Genomic DNA, 21,647 nt, shown 5'->3' with positions numbered 1-21,647 from the left:
TTCTGAATATAAAAAGGAAGGATCGACACTCAATTTTTGAATAGGAATGCTCGAGTAAAAGTTGACTTTGGTAATACGGTGCAATATATATATATATATATATATATATATATATATATATATATATATTTCTGTTTTGAATGTACGACTCGATCACAGAAGGAGGGACATGGAAAAACATGATCGAATCGATTGAATGTAGTTCATTCAATGTAGCAAGAAAAATATGATTAAAAAATGATTTTTCAATTCCGGGCTGGATATTTAGAACCAAATAAGCCCTTATTTGAGTAACCCGAACCAAATAACTCGATAACCGAATAAGTTTAATATAGATACCCGAGAACCGAATCAAATTACTTATTCGGGCCTAATTCGATTCGGTTCAGTTCAAGTTTCCAGGTCAAATTCTCATCCTTAACAGCAACATCTATGAAACGGTTGATTTCTTTATCTTTGCATGTAAATTTAGGAGATTGAGCCACTTGATTTAGAGTGCATTGTCATTCTTCTTCCAATAATTTACCAAAATGTTGAATATCCCTAACATATTGTGTAATACCTACAATTTGGGGCTAAAAATTTTAATCAGTAAGTGACATTATTTATAATATAAAAATTATTTTAAAATTAAATTATGAGTTAGGAAGCAATTTTGTAGTTAATTTAAAATCAATAAACTAAAATAATTAATTGTAACGTGAAAATTTAAGCCAAGAACTTTGAGATTAGGAGTTGACTTTTTAATATTGGAAGAAAATGGACTTAATTTGTAAGAACTTTAACATGTAGGGTTAAAAGAGAAGTTTGGGGACTTTAAATGTTAAATGGAAGATTAACCTAAGTTAAACAGAAATTTTTAACAGTGAGAGTTCAATCTTGTCAATTTTTAACTAGATCTGGACTTAAATTGTTAAAAATTTTAACAAAGAAGTTAAACATAGTAATTACAAGGTTAGTGGTTAAGTTAGAAATATGTAGCATTGCGCTGTTTAATATATCCATAATCATGAGTAGACGTCTATCAAATGACTGGCCAATTGAATTGATCGATTTGGACAATGTTAAATTTTGTTGAATACATCATATCAGAACATTCATGATAACAAAACTACATGAGTATATAATGGGAGTCCATATCAAAAACCATCATTGGTTTTTCAGATTTGGTTGATTAACTGCCCCACATTTGGCCAGCATCAATCACCATCCCAGGTTGAAGAAAGTGAACAAAAGTCGGAAATATGCATGATGATCATGGCTGTAATGATAATAATAATCATGATTAGATATAATGAAAGAAGAAAGCATGGTAATGTCTACTCATTTTGTCTTTACAGATAAACTATCCTTCCATTGCTAGGGTTAATTTGCATGAGATGTCTTTTCAATTCATCATCTTCTAGTAATCACAAAACAACAATGTTTTATCTTTTTCTTAACCAATTTAGGTTTTCTGAATAATCAAAACCTTGAATATATGTATAGAAGTAATCAGATTTGCTATATGCATGATAGACTTATGATTATTCATTATAATTCTCTTAACTGTCGATCGACTTTCAATGTGTCATCACCCACTTTTCAGTTATAACTCGATCTAGATTTAACCTTCTATATACTTTTGCTGATAGATGAGAACCCTATCTTTAATTTTAAGATCGCATTCTCCAGTCTCCACTGCTCAAGAATAATTGTTTCAACACATAAATTGGTTTCATCGCTAATGTAGTTGAAGTAGATATAGAGTTATGGACTTACCTAGCACCACCTCCACTTTGATATCCCCAAGCTAAATCTTTATGGTGTTTGTCAAAAAGAAAGTACTTTTTCAGTGTTCCTTAAAAGCTTAACTATTTTTTGTTTATAGTATCTTGCGAAAATATTTCTTCGTGACCTATTAAATTAAATAATACGTAGTATGTTAAAGTGAAATCTTTCTAGGCATGCACAACAACTATGTAATTAATAGTACATTTTAAAGGGAATTAATTTGTGAAGTAAAAGTTAAAAGAGTTCCTTATAGAAAAGAAAAAAAATATGGCCAAATATTGGACAAAATTTAGTCAACAAAAAATACGAAATGAGAGGCTTCAATCACCGGTGAATCTAAAACAGAAAACAATATGGTTTCTCATTGAAAATTCGTTATCTACTTATTTTTTTTAATACTACAAGATAGGTCTTAAAAATACTATTCCCTCCGCTCCAAATTGATAGTCAACTTTTAACTTTTTAAGTCTTTTTTCTTTAACTTTGACCTTAAATATTTTTATTTGTGTTATATATTACTTGATAAAACTTATAACAATGAAAAAACATTTAAAATACAATTCATTCATATATTTTGCATCAAATATTATCTATCAAAAACAAAAATATTTAAGGTCAAAGTTGAAGAAAAAAAACTTCAAAACTCAAAAGTGGACTATCAATTTGGGACGGAGGTAGTATATAATTTCTAAAATTATATATATATATATATATATATATATATATATATATATATATATATATATATATATATATATATATATATATATATATAGACTTATGTTATTCTATTCAAAGTAATTATTATGTTATTGTATGCATAAATGTAGGCCAATCAATTTTACTTATTTTAAGTAAGTGATTGTTATATATTATTGAATTAAATATAATTCAAAAATACCATCTATTCTAAGTAGAAGGTATTTTAGTCAATTAATATAGATTTAATAAAGAAATTTGCATATTCTAAGGAAAATTACATATTTTAAGGGAAAATAGATTCTATTAATTTTAAAAATCTGATTGTATGGATGATGATTCTCTTAATTCGTAAAATTCTGACGGAATATGTTTATCAATATATTGAAAAATAACAAATATGATTGAACCATACAAGAATAGACATTCTGACATAATATATATTTTGATTTAATGAAATTCTTGAAGAATAACAAAATTTTGGATACAAGTTAAAAAAAATTCATTACATTCTTAGAAAAAAAAATTACATACTATTATTTAAGAATGTTACATTTATTAATAACAAAGAAATACAATATATAAATCATTCTACCAGATTATACTATTACATATATTTTTTTTTCATAATATTGTATATTATTCTGCTGGAATAATCCATTTTTTTGGAAGATTAGTGGTCATTGTTCATCTTCATCCCATAGAATGTTCATCTTTAAGATTTTATTCTGAAAGAATCGAAATTCAAGATTCCATTCCAGTAGAATGTTGTAAGTTTCATATGTACCCTGTTTTGCTTTGATATCTCTCGTTTCAATTCTAACATAATCGGAATTCAAGATTCCATTCCAATAGAGCTCACAGGAATCGAGAAGACAGTTTTACTAACAGATGTGATCAAATATGATGTTACTTGAACACCTAGGTATGTACAGAAGCCCTACATATAAAACTTAAATAGAAACACGATAAGATCAAGTATGATCGAATTTATTGCAATTGAACAAAAAAGAAAAAATTAAATCTAAATTTGAAAAAAAGAACCTGTTCCATGGCACCACCGGAGCCCCCTGTAACCACATCCGTCCTTCCCCTGCTCTGTTTGTGAATCCTTCTTCCTTCTTCATGTGTTGATGACGATCGAACCAGCTAAGAAAACGAACCCTTTTTCACATTGTATTCTTCGTTCTTTGCTATTCCCATCGAACACAAAGCCCCGTCGCACCCACCTCTTCTTCTTCCGTCGCTGCTCCTTCCCATCTCCCTCTTCGGCCTCGTCAGTCCCAAGAGATACCCTCTTCGCCATCGATTAGAAAGAAACAGATTAGCCACCTGCGAGATTCCTCATGATGGGATCGGTCGGATGTAAGGGAACGAGATTTAAACTGGAGAGATTAGGTTAAAAGTCAATACCATGATTATAGGGATTATTTTTGGAAGTTACTAATCATATTACTAAGTTACCCTTGTTTATTTATTTAATTATTTAATCTTTTGTTTAATTTTGATTGGCCCACATTTATGCATTTAATAACACAATAATTACTTTAAATATCTGAACCTAGCTCTCTCTCTCTCTCTCTCTCTCTCTCTATATATATATATATATATATATATATATATATATATATATATATATATATATATATACCGAGAGAGATAGCTATGTTCAAATGTGGATTCACATCTATTTTGTGGACGTGTGAACAATTTTATTCTGTGAAAATAATAAAGAAAATATGTTGTTTGATAATGTGAATACATTCAATTTTATATAACTATTGTTATTATCACACATTCTCACTAATTAAATTGTCTATAAAGTTCTTATACATTTTTTTTATTATGCTCATTCTGTCAAAATATTGTCAGAATGTTTATTGAGTTGTATTCTGCAAAAATGAAATTGAATGAAAAACGATGTGTGAGAACAAAATGAATAAGAATTAGTGAGTATGTATGAAAATGACAATAGTTGTGTGAGGTTGAACGTATTCACATTATTAAACAACATATTCTCTTAGTAATTCTAATAGAACAACATTGTCCACACGTCCACACAATAGTGTTCATCCATATTATAACATAGTCCTATATATATATATATATATATATATATATATATATATATATATATATATATATATATATATATATATATATATATCCTGAGACCCACCTAATGTGTATGTACTTTTGCCCCACCACAAAGGTTTTTGTCCTATTTTTATAGACAATTTCTACTATCCTAAATTTCAAGTTTATGTTTATCAATGTTGTAAAAATCGTTTGACGGTAGCTCGACGGTTGAAGGATTAATCGGTCTTGGCAAGGATTAATCGGGGACCATAGATTATTAATAAAATATTAAAATTAATTAAATATTAATATATCTTAAGAAAAACAAGTACTTCAAAATTAGAAAATAAGAAAAATTATAATTTGGAAATTTGGAAATATGAAAATATGAACATTTTGGTATAATATTTGAAAATTTGAAAATTTTGAAGTAAAAAAAGAAAGTTGGTTTTTTGAATTTTTTTTGACCTTTTTTTATTTTTGTTGACTTTTGTTGACCGATTAATCCCGCCAAACCCGATTAATCCTAAATTTCCGATTAATGCTCTAATCTTCGACGGTTGGAGAACGCCAAACGATTAATCCACGATTAATCGCCGATTAATCCCGATTTCTGCAAGCATGATGTTTATTATCAAAATATTACTTTTATCTTTGTCGTTATCTCATATTATCCAAACCTTTTTTATTTGTATCTATGTATGTTGAGTCTCTCGTCACTCCTGACTATTTCTTTTCAAAAACATCAAGGAGTACGACATGTCTCATATTATATAAGAACCGACTTCTAGCATCTCGTGGACCTCGACATTTTCCTTCTAATTAAATGTAAATTTCGTCTCAATGGGCTAAATGGTGTCCTACATTGCATTTTTCTATTGCGATTATATAGAACCTTCGCCTCAATGGGCTAAATGGTGTCCCATATTGGTTAGACTCAAAGTATCATCTCCATCAATTCTCAGTCTAGTAATTTGGCTAACATTTGTGAAGAGTGAAATAAGATCAAGGCAACTTCATATTCTATTAAAGTTGGGGGATCAAATTAGGGTATCTAAGAATCATGAGGAATTTTTATTTCATAGGTAAATCATTTAAGGCATTAAGGGTAAATACACAAGTGGACCCTGTGGTTCAGGGCAATTTATGTGTTTTGTCTATAACTTATTTTTTTTAACTTGGACCATCCTTAATATATTTTTTATTACATGTTTAGTCTCTTCGTTTATCTTCTGTTTAATTTCTTTGCTAAAACACACTGCATGCAAGCCACATAGGGGTATATTTCAGTCTTTTCCTTTCAGAGGGTGAAAGGTTAAACTTATGGAAACTATTAATAAAATCCTCGAGATAAGAACTATAGGACAAAGAATGCCAAACGTTGTTCGTATGTGAGAGATATGATTTTTGTAAAATCATTTATTTTTATCCCCGTTAGGCGAAAAGATGAAAGTCAAAACTAGCTAAAACAATCTAAAGGAAAGTTGTAGTACTAGTTTAGATCGACAGATAGATATAAAGAGGGGAAAGACTGGAGCTCATATGCACAATATATGGAATTTTCAAAATCCTTTTTATGTGCGCGAGGTACGCACCATTGCGCGGTGCACACATGACACTGGATTCTAACGGATTGCAAGTGACGTGGCCCCGAGACAGAGTGGCACGTGGCGACTCCCGAATGGAGACATGATGATCACGCGCAACGTGCATAGCTAATTGCATCATGTACACCCCAAAATCTTGACTATAAATAGCAAGGCCTATACTCCCATTTCTCCATCCCTCAAAGCAACTTCCTCTCCCTCCGTTCGAAGCTACTGTAATCCCAAATCGACTTCTGGAATCCCAAGACCTAATTCTACCCTACATCATCGGTCGGTATCGGGTATTGAGGGTGAGTTCACGACCCCACTTTTAGTATTTTCAATTGTTTTATGGGTGAGGAGGATACATGCTTCCAAACTGCTATGTCAAACTTACAAGAATATATTTATTTCATATCAGTAGTTTATACAAAGCATGAAACATTAGGATAATATGTTGGTAGACACCTTTACTAGTTTTAAGCAATGATATTATGCCTAATCATTATACTACCCAATATACTATGAAAGGATTATACCTAGATCTTATGTTGGCCGTTTTCCAAAGATAACATATTACCTAGTAGTAATGCTAAGCAAAGTTTAAGGATATGCACTGTACTTAGCTATTACTCTGCCCTAATATCCTATTATCCAGACAATCGTAATTATTATTATTATTATTATTATTATTATTATTATTATTATATATACATACACACAAGGATAATTATGGAATATTCACTAGTTATAATTATCATATATATATATATATATATATATATATATATATATATATATAGTGATAATTATGGAAAAGAAATTGGTATTAAACAAAGACTAAATAAGGAAAATATAAAACGATAATCATGATGCAAAATGTAGGTTACAAAATTTCTATGCACTAAGCAGAAAACATTCAAACAATTCAAATGATTATGGCACATGCAACCTATTGAGGATCTATGTCTTTCACGTATACGCAACATACTATGAACTATCATCCTATAAAACTTTTCTAATGAAAAATGAATTCAATAGGTTAGAAACTTACTTTAAAGATTGTTATTGTAAACAACCTTGAATCCTTCTTCAAATTTTTTGGCAGCTAGCACCACAAGTCATGCCTCTGATGGTTCATACCCAAGAGTAGCAACTAAGGATTATGGAGAGGGGGAGGAGAATTTCGGCTAGATTTTTTCTAGGGAAAGGAGTGTCGAATTTCATAGCCCTAGGGGCCTATTTATAGTGCACTCAGGAAACCCTAGATAAGCCCAAACCCAATATAATAATATTTTCTTAAACCGGGTAATTATCCAGCTTCCTAATTATCCACCAGGGATAATTCTAGAAACCCTAAGGCTCCTAAAACCGTATAAAAGCTCATGGAGGGTTCTAGAATGCCTCTTGCTCAACTATTGAACAATTTCACTTTAGTTCTTGCACTTTTAATTTATTCTTTTAATCACCAAATTAATTCAAATTAATTTCTGATTAAATATCAGTTAAATATTACTATTTCTGATTAATATATTATTTCCATAATATATTAAAAATCATTTATTTCAATTTATAATTCAAATAATAAATCAAAACCTCTCTCCAAAATAATCTTGTCCAATTGCTAGGTTTGGGGCAGCCCAAAAGGACTGTGCTACTATCAAGTCAAGTTTATACCAATTATATTTATAGGCTTAAACACGTAATCCAACAGTCTCCCACTTGGATAAGTCTGTAACTATAACTACTAGTATAATCTTCCAAATTGATAACTGTAGCTACCAAAAACCGTTGTCGAACTCTAACCCATTCAATTACGTGTCCTAAGATAAGTGATCATATAATCATCTGTTCTGCAGGATATCATTCAGATATGAGACATGGAACATAATCAATCCCATTGTCCAATACTTTTTTTCTCGATTTCTGATTTGTAATGACATAGAACTTCTAATCGAAAACATCAATGTCTTCGCCAAGCCCGACACTATAAGTCAAAGCCAAATCACCAAAGGGTCCAAAGATATCGCTTTTCCCGTTAAGGCAAAAAGAACAGATAAACTTTGACTTATATGCTTGCACCATTTACTCATCAAATCATACACAACAATACGTTTTATAACATCAAGTTACTGATGTGTTTACATATCATCAATGCAAAACCAATTTGTAAACTACAACTCATGTATCTGCATCTAAAGATTATAAGATATTATCGTCTCACAATTACTCATGATAAATTCCATGAAGTAATTCTCTAAGCGTGGGTTAATCCATTACTTAAATCTCCATTTCTAAGTACTCATGAATATTGTAGCAATACCATTGCCATGTCTAAAACTCTTTAGACAATCTACAATTCAATTCATGAAATTCTTAATTCACTACTTACTTCCAAAAGTATGATCGACTATGGACGTTTGGATAATCGAATTATTCGGGAAGTAAAACATGCAAAATGAAACACAAAATAAACAATAAACATATGGTAGTAATCCAACTCATAAATAAATCTCTATTATTTAATCACCAAAAGTCAATTACATTTATTTTGTTACAAGTTTCAAAATAATTATCTAACTACTAAAACAAAAATCATCTTTCAGACCAATACTCCCGGCATACTGAACATACTTGACTCTACTCAGACCCTTTGTGAGGGGATCTATAGGATTCTCTTCTGATGATACTCTCTTCATGACGAGGTGACCTTCTTCTACTCTATGTCTGATGAAATGGTATTTTCTGTCGATATGTCTTGATCTTCCATGATCTCTTGGTTCCTTTGTCAAGGAAACGAACCCTTCATTTTCATAAAAAAATCCTGCATTTGCTCCGTGATGGCTGGAACAACTCCAAGGTCTCTGATGAAGCTCTTCGACCGAATAGCCTCCTTTGATGTTTCGCTCGCTGCTATGTACTCTGATTCATAGATAGAGTCAACCATCGTCTCCTGTTTGAAACTTTTTCAGGTTACCGCTCCTCCATTTAGGGTAAACACCCAACCTAACTGAGAACGAAAGTTGTCTCTGTCTATTTGAAAGTTGGTGTCACTATTCCTAGTAACTCTCAACGTAACACTACCACCAAGCACAAGGACCCAGTCCTTAGTTCTTCTTAGATACTTGATAATATTCTTAACTGCTATCCAGTGAGTTCTACCAAGATTTCCATGATAATGATTGACCATGCTCAAAGCAAAAGCCACATCAGGGCGAGTACATGCCATAACATACATGATAGATCCAACAGCAAAAGCATATGGAACTCTACTCCTTTCTACTATCTCTGCATCAGTACTCGGGCTCTAAGTCTTACTCGGTTTGGTATTGCTTTGTATAGGCAGTTCTTCTTTCTTGGAATTTTCCATACTAAAATATTTTAGTACCTTTTCCAAGTATGTACTTTACTATGTCCAGTTAGTCTATTTACTCCGGTCTCTAACAATTCTTATCCCCATAATATAAGCAGCCTCTCCTAGATCCTTCATAGCGAAACACTTTCCAAGCCAAGACTTAACCTCTAGCAAAGTTGGAATGTCGTTTCCTATAAGAGGTAAGTCATCAACATACAACACTAGAAAGGTTATTATACTCCCACTAGCTTTGACATATACACAAGATTCATCTTCACTTCTAAAGAATCCAAACTCTTTGACCTTCTCATTAAAGAAAAGATTCCATATGCGAGAAGCTTGTTTCAAAGGATAACGGTTTTGACATCCGTTTGCTAAATTCCGTAGTTATGAAACGCATCTATGGATAGCATTACCCTAATAGATTTTATCTTAGCTACTGGTGAGAAGGTCTCATCATAGTCAACCCCTGTGGTTTGAGGAAATCATTCGCAACCAGTCGAGCCTTGAAAGTGTGTACCTTTCCATCCATGTCAGACTTTTTCTTGAAGATCTATTTGCACCTAATTGTCTTATGCCCTGGTACATTGTCAACTAAATTCCAAACTTGGTTTTCATACATGGACTTGGTCTCGTTGTCCATTACCTCTTGTAATTTGGTAGCCTCAGGGCCCACCATTTCTTCCTTGTAGTTAGAATGTTCATCCGAATTTACCAGTGTACTATCACTGATAAACGTATCACCATCTGTCGTAATATGGAAACCATAGAACTCAGGTGACATTCTAACTCTACTGGAACGTTTAAGAGGTAATGACTCGTCAACTGGTTCAACTAGAAATTCTTCCTCGGGTTGAAACCTAGCGCCTTCAGAGGTTCCTTCATCGTTTAATTCCTGAATCTCTTCAAGATCAATTGTACTCCCATTATCCTCTTTGGATATGATCTTTCTCTCGCGAAAGACTCCCCTTCATGCTACAAAGACCACGTTCTCACTAGGTCTATAGAACAAATATCGAAAGGACTTATGTGGATAACCAATGACAATACATCTCTCACTACGAGGTTCAAGCTAGTTGTGAGTCTCTTGTCTAACTAAAGCTTCACAACCCCAAACCTTGATATGTGCTAAAAAAGGAACCTTCCCTGTCCACATCTCGTGAGGTGTTTTGGCAACCTTCTTAATTAGGACAAGATTAAGAAGGTGTGCGAATGTCTCTAAGGCATACCCTTAGAATGAAATTGGAAGAGAAGCTCGACTCATCATGGAATGAATCATGTCCAACAAGGTTCAATTGCTCCTCTCATCCACACCATTAAGTTGTGGTGTCCTAGGAGGTGTCAATTTTGATACTATTCCACATTCCTTGAGGTAGTCGTGGAACTCGATACTAAGATACACGTCGCCTCTATCGGATCTAAGCATATGTATCTTCCTGCCCAATTGATTCTCGATTTCATGTTCAAACTCTTTGAACTTTTCAAAGGTTTCTGAGTTTTGCTTGATTAAGTAGATATAGCCATATCTGTTATAATCATCAGTAAAAGTCACATAGAATCGATTTGCATCCCTTGTGGTGGATCTAAAGGGCTACTCACATCTGTGTGTATGAGATCCAACAATCCTTCACCTCTTTCACAAAAACCAGTGAAATGTGATTTTGTCATCGTACCCAAAAGACAAGATTCGCATGTATCATTTGACCTTAAGTCAAATGATTCCAACACTCCATCCATATGGATTTAGGCGATGCATTTTTTGTTAATGTGTCCAAGACGATAATGCTACAAGCATGCTTTGTCTATAGCATTACACGAATAAATTTGAAAAACACTAGTACATAAATTTTCTACAATAATCACAGTTTCATACACACCATCATAAGGTAAAGCTTCAAAATAAAAAAATAAAAAAAAAAACTATTTTATAAGCAGAAATAGAACGATTCTTATCATCAAAAGAATATCTAAAACCTTGTTCAAACAATGCATGAAAAGAAATTATGTTTTGTGTCGTTTCTGATGAGTAGAAACAATTTATTAAATCTAATTCTAATCCACTACTAAGTACTAAACCATAAACTCCAATCTTGGTTACAGGTGAAGATCACCTATTCCCCATGATTAAGTTCATCCTTCCATGGTCCACATCCTCACTTCTTCTTAGCCCCTGAAAATCAGAACGTATGTGAAATCCACATCCTGTATCAATGACCCAAGAATGAGAATATGATGATTTATTAGATAAGATCTTGTAAATACCTAACGAGGTTGGCTTCACCTTGCTATCCTTGATGTCCTGCAAGTATTTTGGGCAGCTTCGTTTCCAATGCCGCTTATCATTACAGTAGAAACAAGTGGCTCTTTGGGATTAGAGACAGGGGGATCATCAAAACTGGATTTTCCTTTGGGTCTCGTGCTTGATGACCCAAATTGGTGTTGGATTAGATGTCTAAGCCCATAACTACTATTGGTATATATTCGACCCGAGAGTAGCATGGTCCATTTGGGTTGCACTTCACCGGAACAATTTATATGGATAGTCTTTTGAGAATAATATGTTTATGATTTATATTAATATATTATAAGTTCTAATATATTAATATGGAATCATATTATTTAATTGGTATTGATCAATAATTAATTTACAATTAATTTAGTGATCAAAAGGAACTAATTAAATATGGACTCTTATATATATATATATATATATATATATATATATATATATATCATGGGCCAAGTTCATGTAGGTTGGGCTAAGCTTGCATGGATAGTCCATGGAGTTTTTAACCCATGGATCCTATGGAAATGAAAGGTCATGGGTATTAGGGTTTACATGAATGTAACCCTAATCCTTCATACTATATAAAGAGGTCTTTAACACATGAAATGGCACTGGTGTGTGAGGATACAAGATTGGGCCGATTTCTAGTGTGCATTCTATTCTCTCAAGTTTTCCAATGTGTTTTTGGTGATTTGTGATTCCAGTTGAGGCTTCCACACTATTGGGGCTAAGCTCTTAAAGATCAAGACTTCAAGCTCCATCAAAAGGTATGTCATCTAACTAGGCTTTTGTAGTAGAGTTGCTTCATATTATGCTAGTTAGGATGAAACCTTGGAATATTGAATATTTGCATGCATAATAGAGAAAACATAGATCCAAGGTTTATAGGGTTGCATGTACACCATAGGAGTGTTAGAATGCTCAAAACCCATCACTTGGGACTTTCCCTTCCAGCTTTGCTTAGGAGGACCTTTCCTCTTTTTCCCTTTCCCTTAATCAATGGCTAGAACATGAACACTAGCAGGAGTGGAGGCAACATTTTTCCCCTTCTTTCTTGCTTCAGCTGTTCGCAAGAGATTGTGCAATTGAGACAAATTAGTTTCATTGTTGTTCAAATGACAGGTCAATATGAACTGATCATAACAACTTGGCAAAGAGTTCAACAGTAATTCGATTGCCAACTCTTCATCAAAATTCACATTGAGATTGATAAGCATGTCCATGTATCGTTGCATTCTCTAAACGTAGTTGCTAACAAACTCTCCCTCCTTCATCTTGCTAGCAATGAGGGACTTTACCACCTCTTACTTTTCCTGACGAGATCGCTTATGGTATTTCTCCACAAGGTCATTGTTCATCTCGTACGGCCAGTAATCCTCACAGTGTCTCTACAATTCTAGAGTCATTGTGGCCACCATGATGCAAGCAACTTTTATTGCATCATTACAGTGTTTTTTGTAGGCGACCATTTCTTCAGGAGTGACATTTTCTTCATCGATCTCATTCAACGGTCTCTCAAGGACATACTCCTTGTCCTCAAAATGAAGGGCCATTTTTATGTTGCACATCCAATCATTATAGTTGGTGTCATCCAATTGCACCTTAGAGAAGATGTTCAATAAGGAGAAGTCGTTGTTGTTGGAGGATGAGGAACCATAAGCATCAGTTGGAGTAGATATCTATAAAAGAAAGATAGGTTTAGTTAGATAAGAATAATCCTCAATATAACACCCAAAATGAAATATCAAATCTAGGATCCAAGTAAATAATTCACAACTTAGAAAAGGAATGTCGTAATCTAATTGTAAATTACATAAAGGTAGGTAAATGATGATTACCAATTTCACCACAAGAAAACAAACTTTCAATGAATTAGATTTTTAACGAAATTTCTAGATCTTTTGCCACACCATACTAACTTCTTGTTATTTAGGGGTGGATTGCCACACTTTTACAAAATAAATTCTAACAATTTTTTAAACTACTTTTTATTACTAGAAAATAATAAAGAAATAACAATAAATTAAAACCTTAAAACCTTAAAAACTTACAAAATTAAAAACTTAAAAACTTCAAATCTTAGAGCTAGTACAATCTAAAGTGAGTCTTCATTCGAAAATTATCCTTCTAAATCATCGTCAGGCTCCGAATTAAGATCAATGTGGTCTATCATCCAAATATGTTTCATCAAGTCTCTACGAAGATCATGTTGGATCTCAACATTACAAACTTTTCATTTTTTTACAACTATTATATATTCGCTTCCAATCTCTAGTGGTTGTGTCGATGAAACGATCTCATTTTCGTCATACTCACATATCGTAGTTCCTTCGTCTTTTTAGAATCATATTATGTTATATGATAAAATTATACATTACGTCACTCCTCTATTTCTCCCTGGAAAAAATTATGGGGTATTGCAGTATGTGGCAATGTTCTTTTAATCATTAGAACAAGACACAAAAGAAATTATGGGGTATTGCAGTATGTGCCAATGCTCATTCAACATCTTTCATTGCCTTTTCCTAAGCTCTCTTAAACTTCAACCTCTTTTGATATTAGGACAAGACAATGTTTTAACAAAAGTAAAACTCTCATGATACTCGTCTATGAGATAATATACGTACATGTAAGGCGTTAAATGTACTACAAACGAAGAATCTAGTGCAATCTAGTTATACATTGATGGGATTTAGGTAAACAAACAAAATTAAAACCCTTAAGTTTGCATGAAACCTAAATAAGATCTATGTTTTCTCTATAGAACCTATAACTAAGACCATGAAAAGGAAACCTGGAAACCCTAGCGTATTTCCGATATTAACATGAGAGGGTTTTAGGATCACATACCTTTTAGTTGTTATAACAAACAACTAGAATTCCTCTTTTAGATCTCTTGGAAGCAAGCACCACACGTGCCGTGCCTCAAATGGAATCACACCCAAGCTAGCAAGAGGATAATACAAAAAAGAGGAGATGGGAGGCAAGATTTCGTCCAAGCCTGGGGAAGAGAAGGAGTCACGAAATCAAGGGGCTAGGAGGCTCCTTATATAGTTGAGGAAACTTGGTGGCAAAGCTAGGGTTTAAGGGATATGCCCTAGATCCATTTGTTTGGTGACCAAGCAGCCGAATCACTTATACAAGGACCTTAGACTAAAACTCATAGGCTTGCCCTAAAGATTTTCTTCCACCTCGTTCCATGAGGTTCTAGAGCCTTCATTCCTCAACTATCAATAAATAACCAAACACTCATTGTACTTTTAATTAATCCAATTAATTCTAATTAATTATTAATTAAATAATATGATTTCTAATTAATATATTATTTTCATAATACATTAATAAACCATTTATTTAATTTATTATTCACATAATAAATTAATATCTCTCTCTAAAAATCATGTTGTCCAATTGCTAGGTTTGAAGGAAACCCAAAAGGACTATATTATGAATTCAAGTATATACCAATTATAGTTATGAGCTTAGACACCTAATCCAACATACATGTTGTTGAATGTTGGTGACATGTCATTTTAGGAACAGATAGCACATAAGAAGGCATGTCATATCCAAAAATCATGTTAGGTCAGAACATCAAATATGATTGTGGGATAGCCATGATGACCTCAGGTTTATTAACTATGAAGTACATTCAAGCAGTTTTGTCATTCCCAGTGGAGTGCAATCCAAGCTTTTTAACATTCCATGGAAGTCATGCACATTTTCACGATAACCATACAATTTTTGGATGTCACTCTAACTAGGTTTATGCAAATATCGTAGACCATACAACCTTATTAGATACTTATAAAATTTGTGAAGGCTTTCTCATGTGATACGTGCGGAAATCCTAACATTCTCATCTAACGCATTAAGGGGACTGACATGTGTTTTCATAAGAAGCACGATGGTGCATTTTTGGAAGGGAGTAAAACACATTTTGCATCTTGACGTTGTTGGAAATATGGGTATCATGTCGTGATGTAATCGACTATAAAGTGAAACAAATGTTTGTGCATACAGAACCGTCGTCGAAAAATGTATCCTTGAGAAATCATGTGCTCGTCAAAGTACCCGTACATCAGACGGTGGGCAGCATAATTTACGGTTTATATATATATATATATATATATATATATATATATATATATATATATATATATATATATATAATTTTAAGATGCAAAATAAATGGAAAAATCCAAAAATTCTTTTTTTAAATATTATTTTCGGAACTTGAATTAACTAAAAAAATAAAAACAATAAAAAAATGTCCCGTTTTTTTTGAAAAATATGTGAAATATTCTAATAGAATATTACAATGTACATATTCTAAAAAATAATTTTAAAATGCAAAATAAATGGAAAAATCTAAAAATTCTTTTTTTTAAATATTATTTTCGGAACTTGAATTAACTAAAAAAATAAAAAAAAAATCCCGTTTTTTTTTTTAAATACGTGAAATATTCTAATAGAATATTATACTGTACATATTCTAAAAAATAATTTTAAAATGCAAAATAAATGGAAAAATCTAAAAAAAAGTTAAATATTATTTTTGGAACTTGAATTAACTAAAATAAATAAATAAAATCCCGTTTTTTTTTTTTTTTTTGAAAAATACGTGAAGTATTATTCTAATAGAATATTGCATTTTACATATTCCAAAAAATAATTTTAAAATGCAAAATAAATGGAAAAATCCAAAAATTCTTTTTTTAAATATTATTTTCGGAACTTGAATTAACTAAAAAAAATAAAATAAAAATAAAATATAAAATATAAAAAAAATGCGTGTTACGGTCTCACAAAATTAGGCCGTCTCACATGAACCTAATCATATATATATATATATATATATATATATATATATATATATATATATATATATATATATATATATATTCTTTTTCTTTTTCTCCTTCGATTTTGTACATACCTCTTGTGTCATTCTTCAATCTTGTTTTCCATCATTTGAGCAGCCCTCATCGCCATTTATATGTAGCGCCAAATCAAAAGTTACAAAAGATGAAGACGAAGATGAAGATGATCGTGAGGACATTAAGAATGAAGAAAGAAGAAAATATTGGTTTCGTAGAAAATTATGTATTATGTTAGTATTTATTGTGTTTTGTACTTGAAAAAAAAATTAAAAAAATAGTAGTTGTTAATTGGTTGCTCAAAGAGTTCAAAAAGGAGAGACTCTGAAAAAGGGTGCCGACTCGGGATTCTCACCTTTGCAAACCAAGCTTGGGAGGTAGAGAAATAAGGCCATATAGTTGCCGGAGTCAAAGCTACTGGCCGGAAACTGATGTCGGAATTGTCGGAAATCGAAGCACTGTCAACAAAAATGGACGAGTTAGTGGTGGAGGGAAGTTGGAGAAGCTCCAAACTGAAAAAATGCCGAAAATTTGTCGGATGAATCGTAAAATCGTCGGTATACGTCGTAGATTTCGTTTGGTAAAATAGTTGTGTAGAGTATCTGATCTGGGACGAAGGAGACAAAAGGTGAGAAATGACTAATAGCGGTGACAAGTTAGAGGGAATCCATGGCGCCATTTTCTAGTTATTTTTTACCGTCAGATCTGCTCAATAGCATAGGGTCAAGAATGCTTCTTAAGACTGTGACACATATTGCTAGTAATAGCGGCGACGGCGTCGCCACAAAAGGCGTCGTCCCTAATAACTGCGCGAGAAACAATCCTGATCGTTGGATCTTGTGGGAAATGTATGGCCACGATTGAGTGTAGCGTACGTTCGTCGTATCACCGGTTTCTTTCATTAGGGATGACACTGTTAGCGGCGACACCCCCACCAATAGCGACGATAGTCCCACGTTTGTTTGATGTCATCCCAAATGCCTCGTGTCGTCGCAAATAATGTCGTCTCTAATGGTCATTTTTCTTGTATTGCGTGTGCCGTTGGTGTGCCACTCCGCTAACCTAATAGATGGTAATTTCAAATAATAAACATGCAATACAAAATATGAAAGTGTGCGTAAATAAGGAAAATACAAGTTGATCATGTACCACTACTTAATGCAACACTTCTAGAAGTGTTGCATCACGCATAAAATAGTTTGACATGCATGTTGGTTTAGGAGTATATTGATGATACCTAAAAAATTGTCCAAGCATGTCATTTGTAAGACTTGCATAGCCGTCAAAGTTTTTGAAGCATTTTCTAATTCTTTTGGCGTTTACTCGTCCTTCTACTTTAATCACTCATAGTTAGTGGAAGTCTACTAAAATTTTGGCACTTCTATCGTGATGAGTCATGGATTAATTCTCATTGTTAGGTTAAAAGCGCTAAATGAAAGAACAAGCGTTGTTGTTGACGAAATGATGCACCAAGCATTGACTTAATTTTGGTTAATCAAGTTTATCAAGTGACATTGTGGTCCTGGTCCGGTCCTCTAGATTATCTCTATAAGTCTATTTTACCCTTGCCATTCTAATTTCAAAAAATGAGAAGAAAATATATATATTTGAAGTACTTCTAAGGTATTATGGTTTAAAGAAAACAAAATATGACCAAAACCAAATGATTATGCCTAGACCAGCTTTGTTTATACATTAAAGTATTTTGCACATAGCTTCTATAGAAAGATCTCTCCCTTGAAGCTCTCCTTTCAATACACACACATACGCACACTTCCCTTTATAAAAGTCTCCTGCATATCATTAGAGATTTTCTAGAGAGAGAAATAATGGAGCTTGCTCTAAGCTTAGGAGATGCGCCAAAAACAATCTCGGTTGCCGATCAAAGCAGATCACAGCAGCAGAAGGTGAAGGAATTAGGGTTTTGCATGAACGTAGGAAGCAGCAGCGCTAGCATTAAGATTCCAGATCATGATCAGTATAAGAACTTGAGTGAGAAAAACGATGATGATAAAACAAACTGTTCTTCATCATCGTCGGATCAACCACCACTTCAGCTTGATCTCCTCCCTTTCTCACCAGCTCTCAACCAATCTCCACCACCACCACCTTCTGGCGGCCGTCCTTTTCCATGGCTCTCTCAAATTTGTAAATCCCACTTTCTCCCTACTTTTTTGTGTTCGATCCTATCCACTCTTAATTATCTACAAACATTTCATGATTTCTTAATTTAATTTTCAAAAAGAATTAGTTCGCTTATTTAGGTAATTAAGCACAACCACAAGATCATATACACAATATACAAATTCCCATTTTTTTCCTAAAATCACAAAAAATACAGGGTTGTTATTAATCCCCCCTCCCCAGGGTGTCTAAGCAAATTAAAGAAAACAATCTATCGCTTAATCCCCCACCATATGGTATAAAAAGATGGATGTCTTTATTCTTTTTCTCAAAAAGTGCTATTTTTTATGAATCTTGTTACATCAACACAAAAACCGGTTTTTTATTTGTTGCTTTTGAAGAGTTGATTTATATTTGACTATACATGTGGTTTCTACTCTCATCTTCGAATATATATTTACAAACACACATTCATATTTTACTACCCTTCAAAATTTTCAAAAAATTTCAGTTTTTTTATGATATACCTAGTTCCCTTAATTAATAATTAATATGCGTAGCTAAAATTTAACAGTTATATCAGACCCAGATTCGAAAACTAAACGAGGAAAAGGGCTGGATGTGAAGCCAATAACAGCAGTATATGATCCAGATCACAATGGTGAAGAACCCGCGACCCTTCAGTCTTCTCCTACGGAGAGTAACAGTGATACATCATCATTTCAAATGGATTTCTCTTCCATTTTCAGGAGCAGCACTGGTAGCAGTAGATTGCCATTAAAGAATAGGGATTTGGAATTAGTAACGGGGAATATGGATTATTTAGTGGGAGTTTCAGAAAGAGATCATCAACGAGTTTCTTCAAGACGAGGAGGGTATGTTGGAACTAGTGATGAAGATGAAAATGGGTTGGGCAGAAAGAAACTCCGACTCACTAAAGAACAGTCTGCTTTTCTTGAAGAAAGCTTCAAAGAACACAATACCCTCAACCCTGTAAGTCTCTTTTTCATTCATAATAACATGACGGAAATAGATCTATACTTGAACTCATGTTTGTAAAATTGTAAAAGCTAGGTGATTATTGTGCAACTACGTCTGATCATAGAAAGAACCTAATAGCTAGTAGTATTTTCGTCTCTAGCTAATCACGAAGATCTATGCAAGTGAACTATATATGAGTAATTAATGAAAAACCCTCTCCTTTCCAAACATATAATACCTTCAAATTTCATGCATCCAACATCACAAAAAGCTCCCTAAGCTTAAGTCGTGTTTAGAGAGAAAGAATGTATATATGTTTGAACTCATATATATATACATCCTATCACATACACCAACTTCTAACTAGGGTTGTTAAAATTTGATATTTGATACCATTTCGTCAAAGAAGTAGTCGTATTCATAGTTGATCGGATCACTCATTAGGGAAAATATTATTTTCCAATATGCATCTGCATTGCTTAGACATTCTTGGAAAAAATAGGGTTCCCCCAATCTCAGTTAAGTTTTATTAAATTTATATATTATACATTGGAATTCCCAAAATGAAAAAAGTAATCCATAATCGCAGGAACTTCGTTTTATTGTTTACACTTGCATGTTCTTGTACGGATTATTAACGCCTTTGTTTAATTACAAATTATTTTTGCAGAAACAAAAGCTAGTTTTAGCAAACCAGCTGAATCTTCGTCCAAGACAAGTTGAAGTGTGGTTTCAAAACAGAAGAGCAAGGTATAATATTAACAATAAATCACTAACATTAATCAGTTTGTTATGTAGTGGGTATATATACGTACTTTCTTTGACGTAATTATTGATTTAATTATTAATTAATGATCCCAGAACAAAGCTTAAGCAGACTGAGGTGGATTGTGAGTATCTAAAGACATGTTGTGAAACATTGACAGAAGAAAACAGGAGATTGCAAAAGGAGCTTCAAGAATTAAGAGCCTTAAAGACATCCCAACCTTTTTACATGCAACATCCTGCTACCACCCTCACCATGTGTCCTTCCTGTGAACGAGTCGTCACCACCACTTCTACAACAACTCCAGCCAGCAAACCCACCACCACCACCACCGCAGTCCTCCAACAAACCACCAGTGACTGCCCATCACACTAGTGGCAAAACATCATAGATCGCGATGCATTGATGTCATTATCTTCTGCTGGGAATCATGAAGAGCATGGGAACAAAACACAGCAAACAGTTTGCACACCTTGCGCATGTGTATACATCGATCCTTGCCAATGCATTTTTCACCATATGTTGATTGATGTACGTCTTTTGTTGTTCGTCTAGATTTAGGGGATATTTTAATTATGCAATTGGAGGACTATGGTTTGACCAAGAATGATATAGAAGAAGAAGAAAAGGTGTCTTTTTTCTTTTGTTTAACGTTACTTTATCTTTTTGTCGGTATGCTGGTCTGTCACATATTCATTATTTACGTTTCTTTTTCATATTCTTTCTATAAATTGATCTCACGTAACATTCATAAAGCTTGGCATGCCTTTTCATGCAAGGGTTTTTTTATATGGTCATTGTAACGCAGCTATCTTAAACCACTACCTGCTAGCTAGTTACTGGAACTCTTGGATAAGGCATGTTAGATGAACTTTGGTGAGGGTTCCCTCCGGTTTAACTGACATGTTACTCTCGATTAATAAGTTCCAAAGAAAGCTCTTTAGATGGAAGTCGAGGAATTTATCATTTGGGACAAGACTTGTCTTGTGCAAAAAAGTCGTTGGCAACCTTGACCTGTATTTTTTTTTTTTTTTTCACTTTATAATCCTCTTCCATGGTTATTAAAATGTTGGAGAACTTTTGACGAACTTCTTTTGGGGAGGTAACTTGGATAATA

General features: G+C 33.1%; 1 protein-coding gene across 2 annotated transcripts; it reads left to right on the top strand.

Annotated features, from left to right (window-relative positions):
- The first annotated feature begins 18,379 nt into the window (after window positions 1–18,379).
- LOC145075053 (homeobox-leucine zipper protein HAT14-like) lies at window positions 18,380–21,181 on the top strand. 2 transcript variants are annotated; one of them, XM_079021345.1, is made up of 4 exons: window positions 18,380–18,807; window positions 19,367–19,776; window positions 20,435–20,514; window positions 20,626–21,181. In XM_079021345.1, the coding sequence occupies exons 1-4, from the start codon at window positions 18,489–18,491 to the stop codon at window positions 20,903–20,905; spliced, it is 1,089 nt and encodes a 362-aa protein (XP_078877471.1). In that variant the 5' UTR covers window positions 18,380–18,488; the 3' UTR covers window positions 20,906–21,181. The 2 variants fall into 2 exon arrangements, with proteins under 2 accessions (XP_078877471.1, XP_078877470.1); XM_079021344.1 differs by having other exon boundaries at window positions 18,381–18,807; window positions 19,358–19,776.
- Window positions 21,182–21,647: the final 466 nt, after the last annotated feature.

This window comes from Lactuca serriola, chromosome 9 (genome assembly GCF_051521515.1).
Source record: "Lactuca serriola cultivar US96UC23 chromosome 9, Lser_US96UC23_V15, whole genome shotgun sequence".
In the NCBI taxonomy this organism is placed as follows: domain Eukaryota; kingdom Viridiplantae; phylum Streptophyta; class Magnoliopsida; order Asterales; family Asteraceae; genus Lactuca; species Lactuca serriola.
The sequence above is the reverse complement of the archived record's forward strand: the minus strand, read 5'-3'. Positions and strand labels throughout refer to the sequence as shown.

Coding starts and splice junctions, on each gene's coding strand:
- LOC145075053 (XM_079021344.1), top strand. CDS start 18,489: ATGGAGCTTGCTCTAAGCTTAGGAGATGCGCCAAAAACAATCTCGGTT. Junction 19,777..20,434: donor AACACAATACCCTCAACCCT/GTAAGTCTCTTT, acceptor TTATTTTTGCAG/AAACAAAAGCTAGTTTTAGC. Junction 20,515..20,625: donor TTTCAAAACAGAAGAGCAAG/GTATAATATTAA, acceptor TAATGATCCCAG/AACAAAGCTTAAGCAGACTG.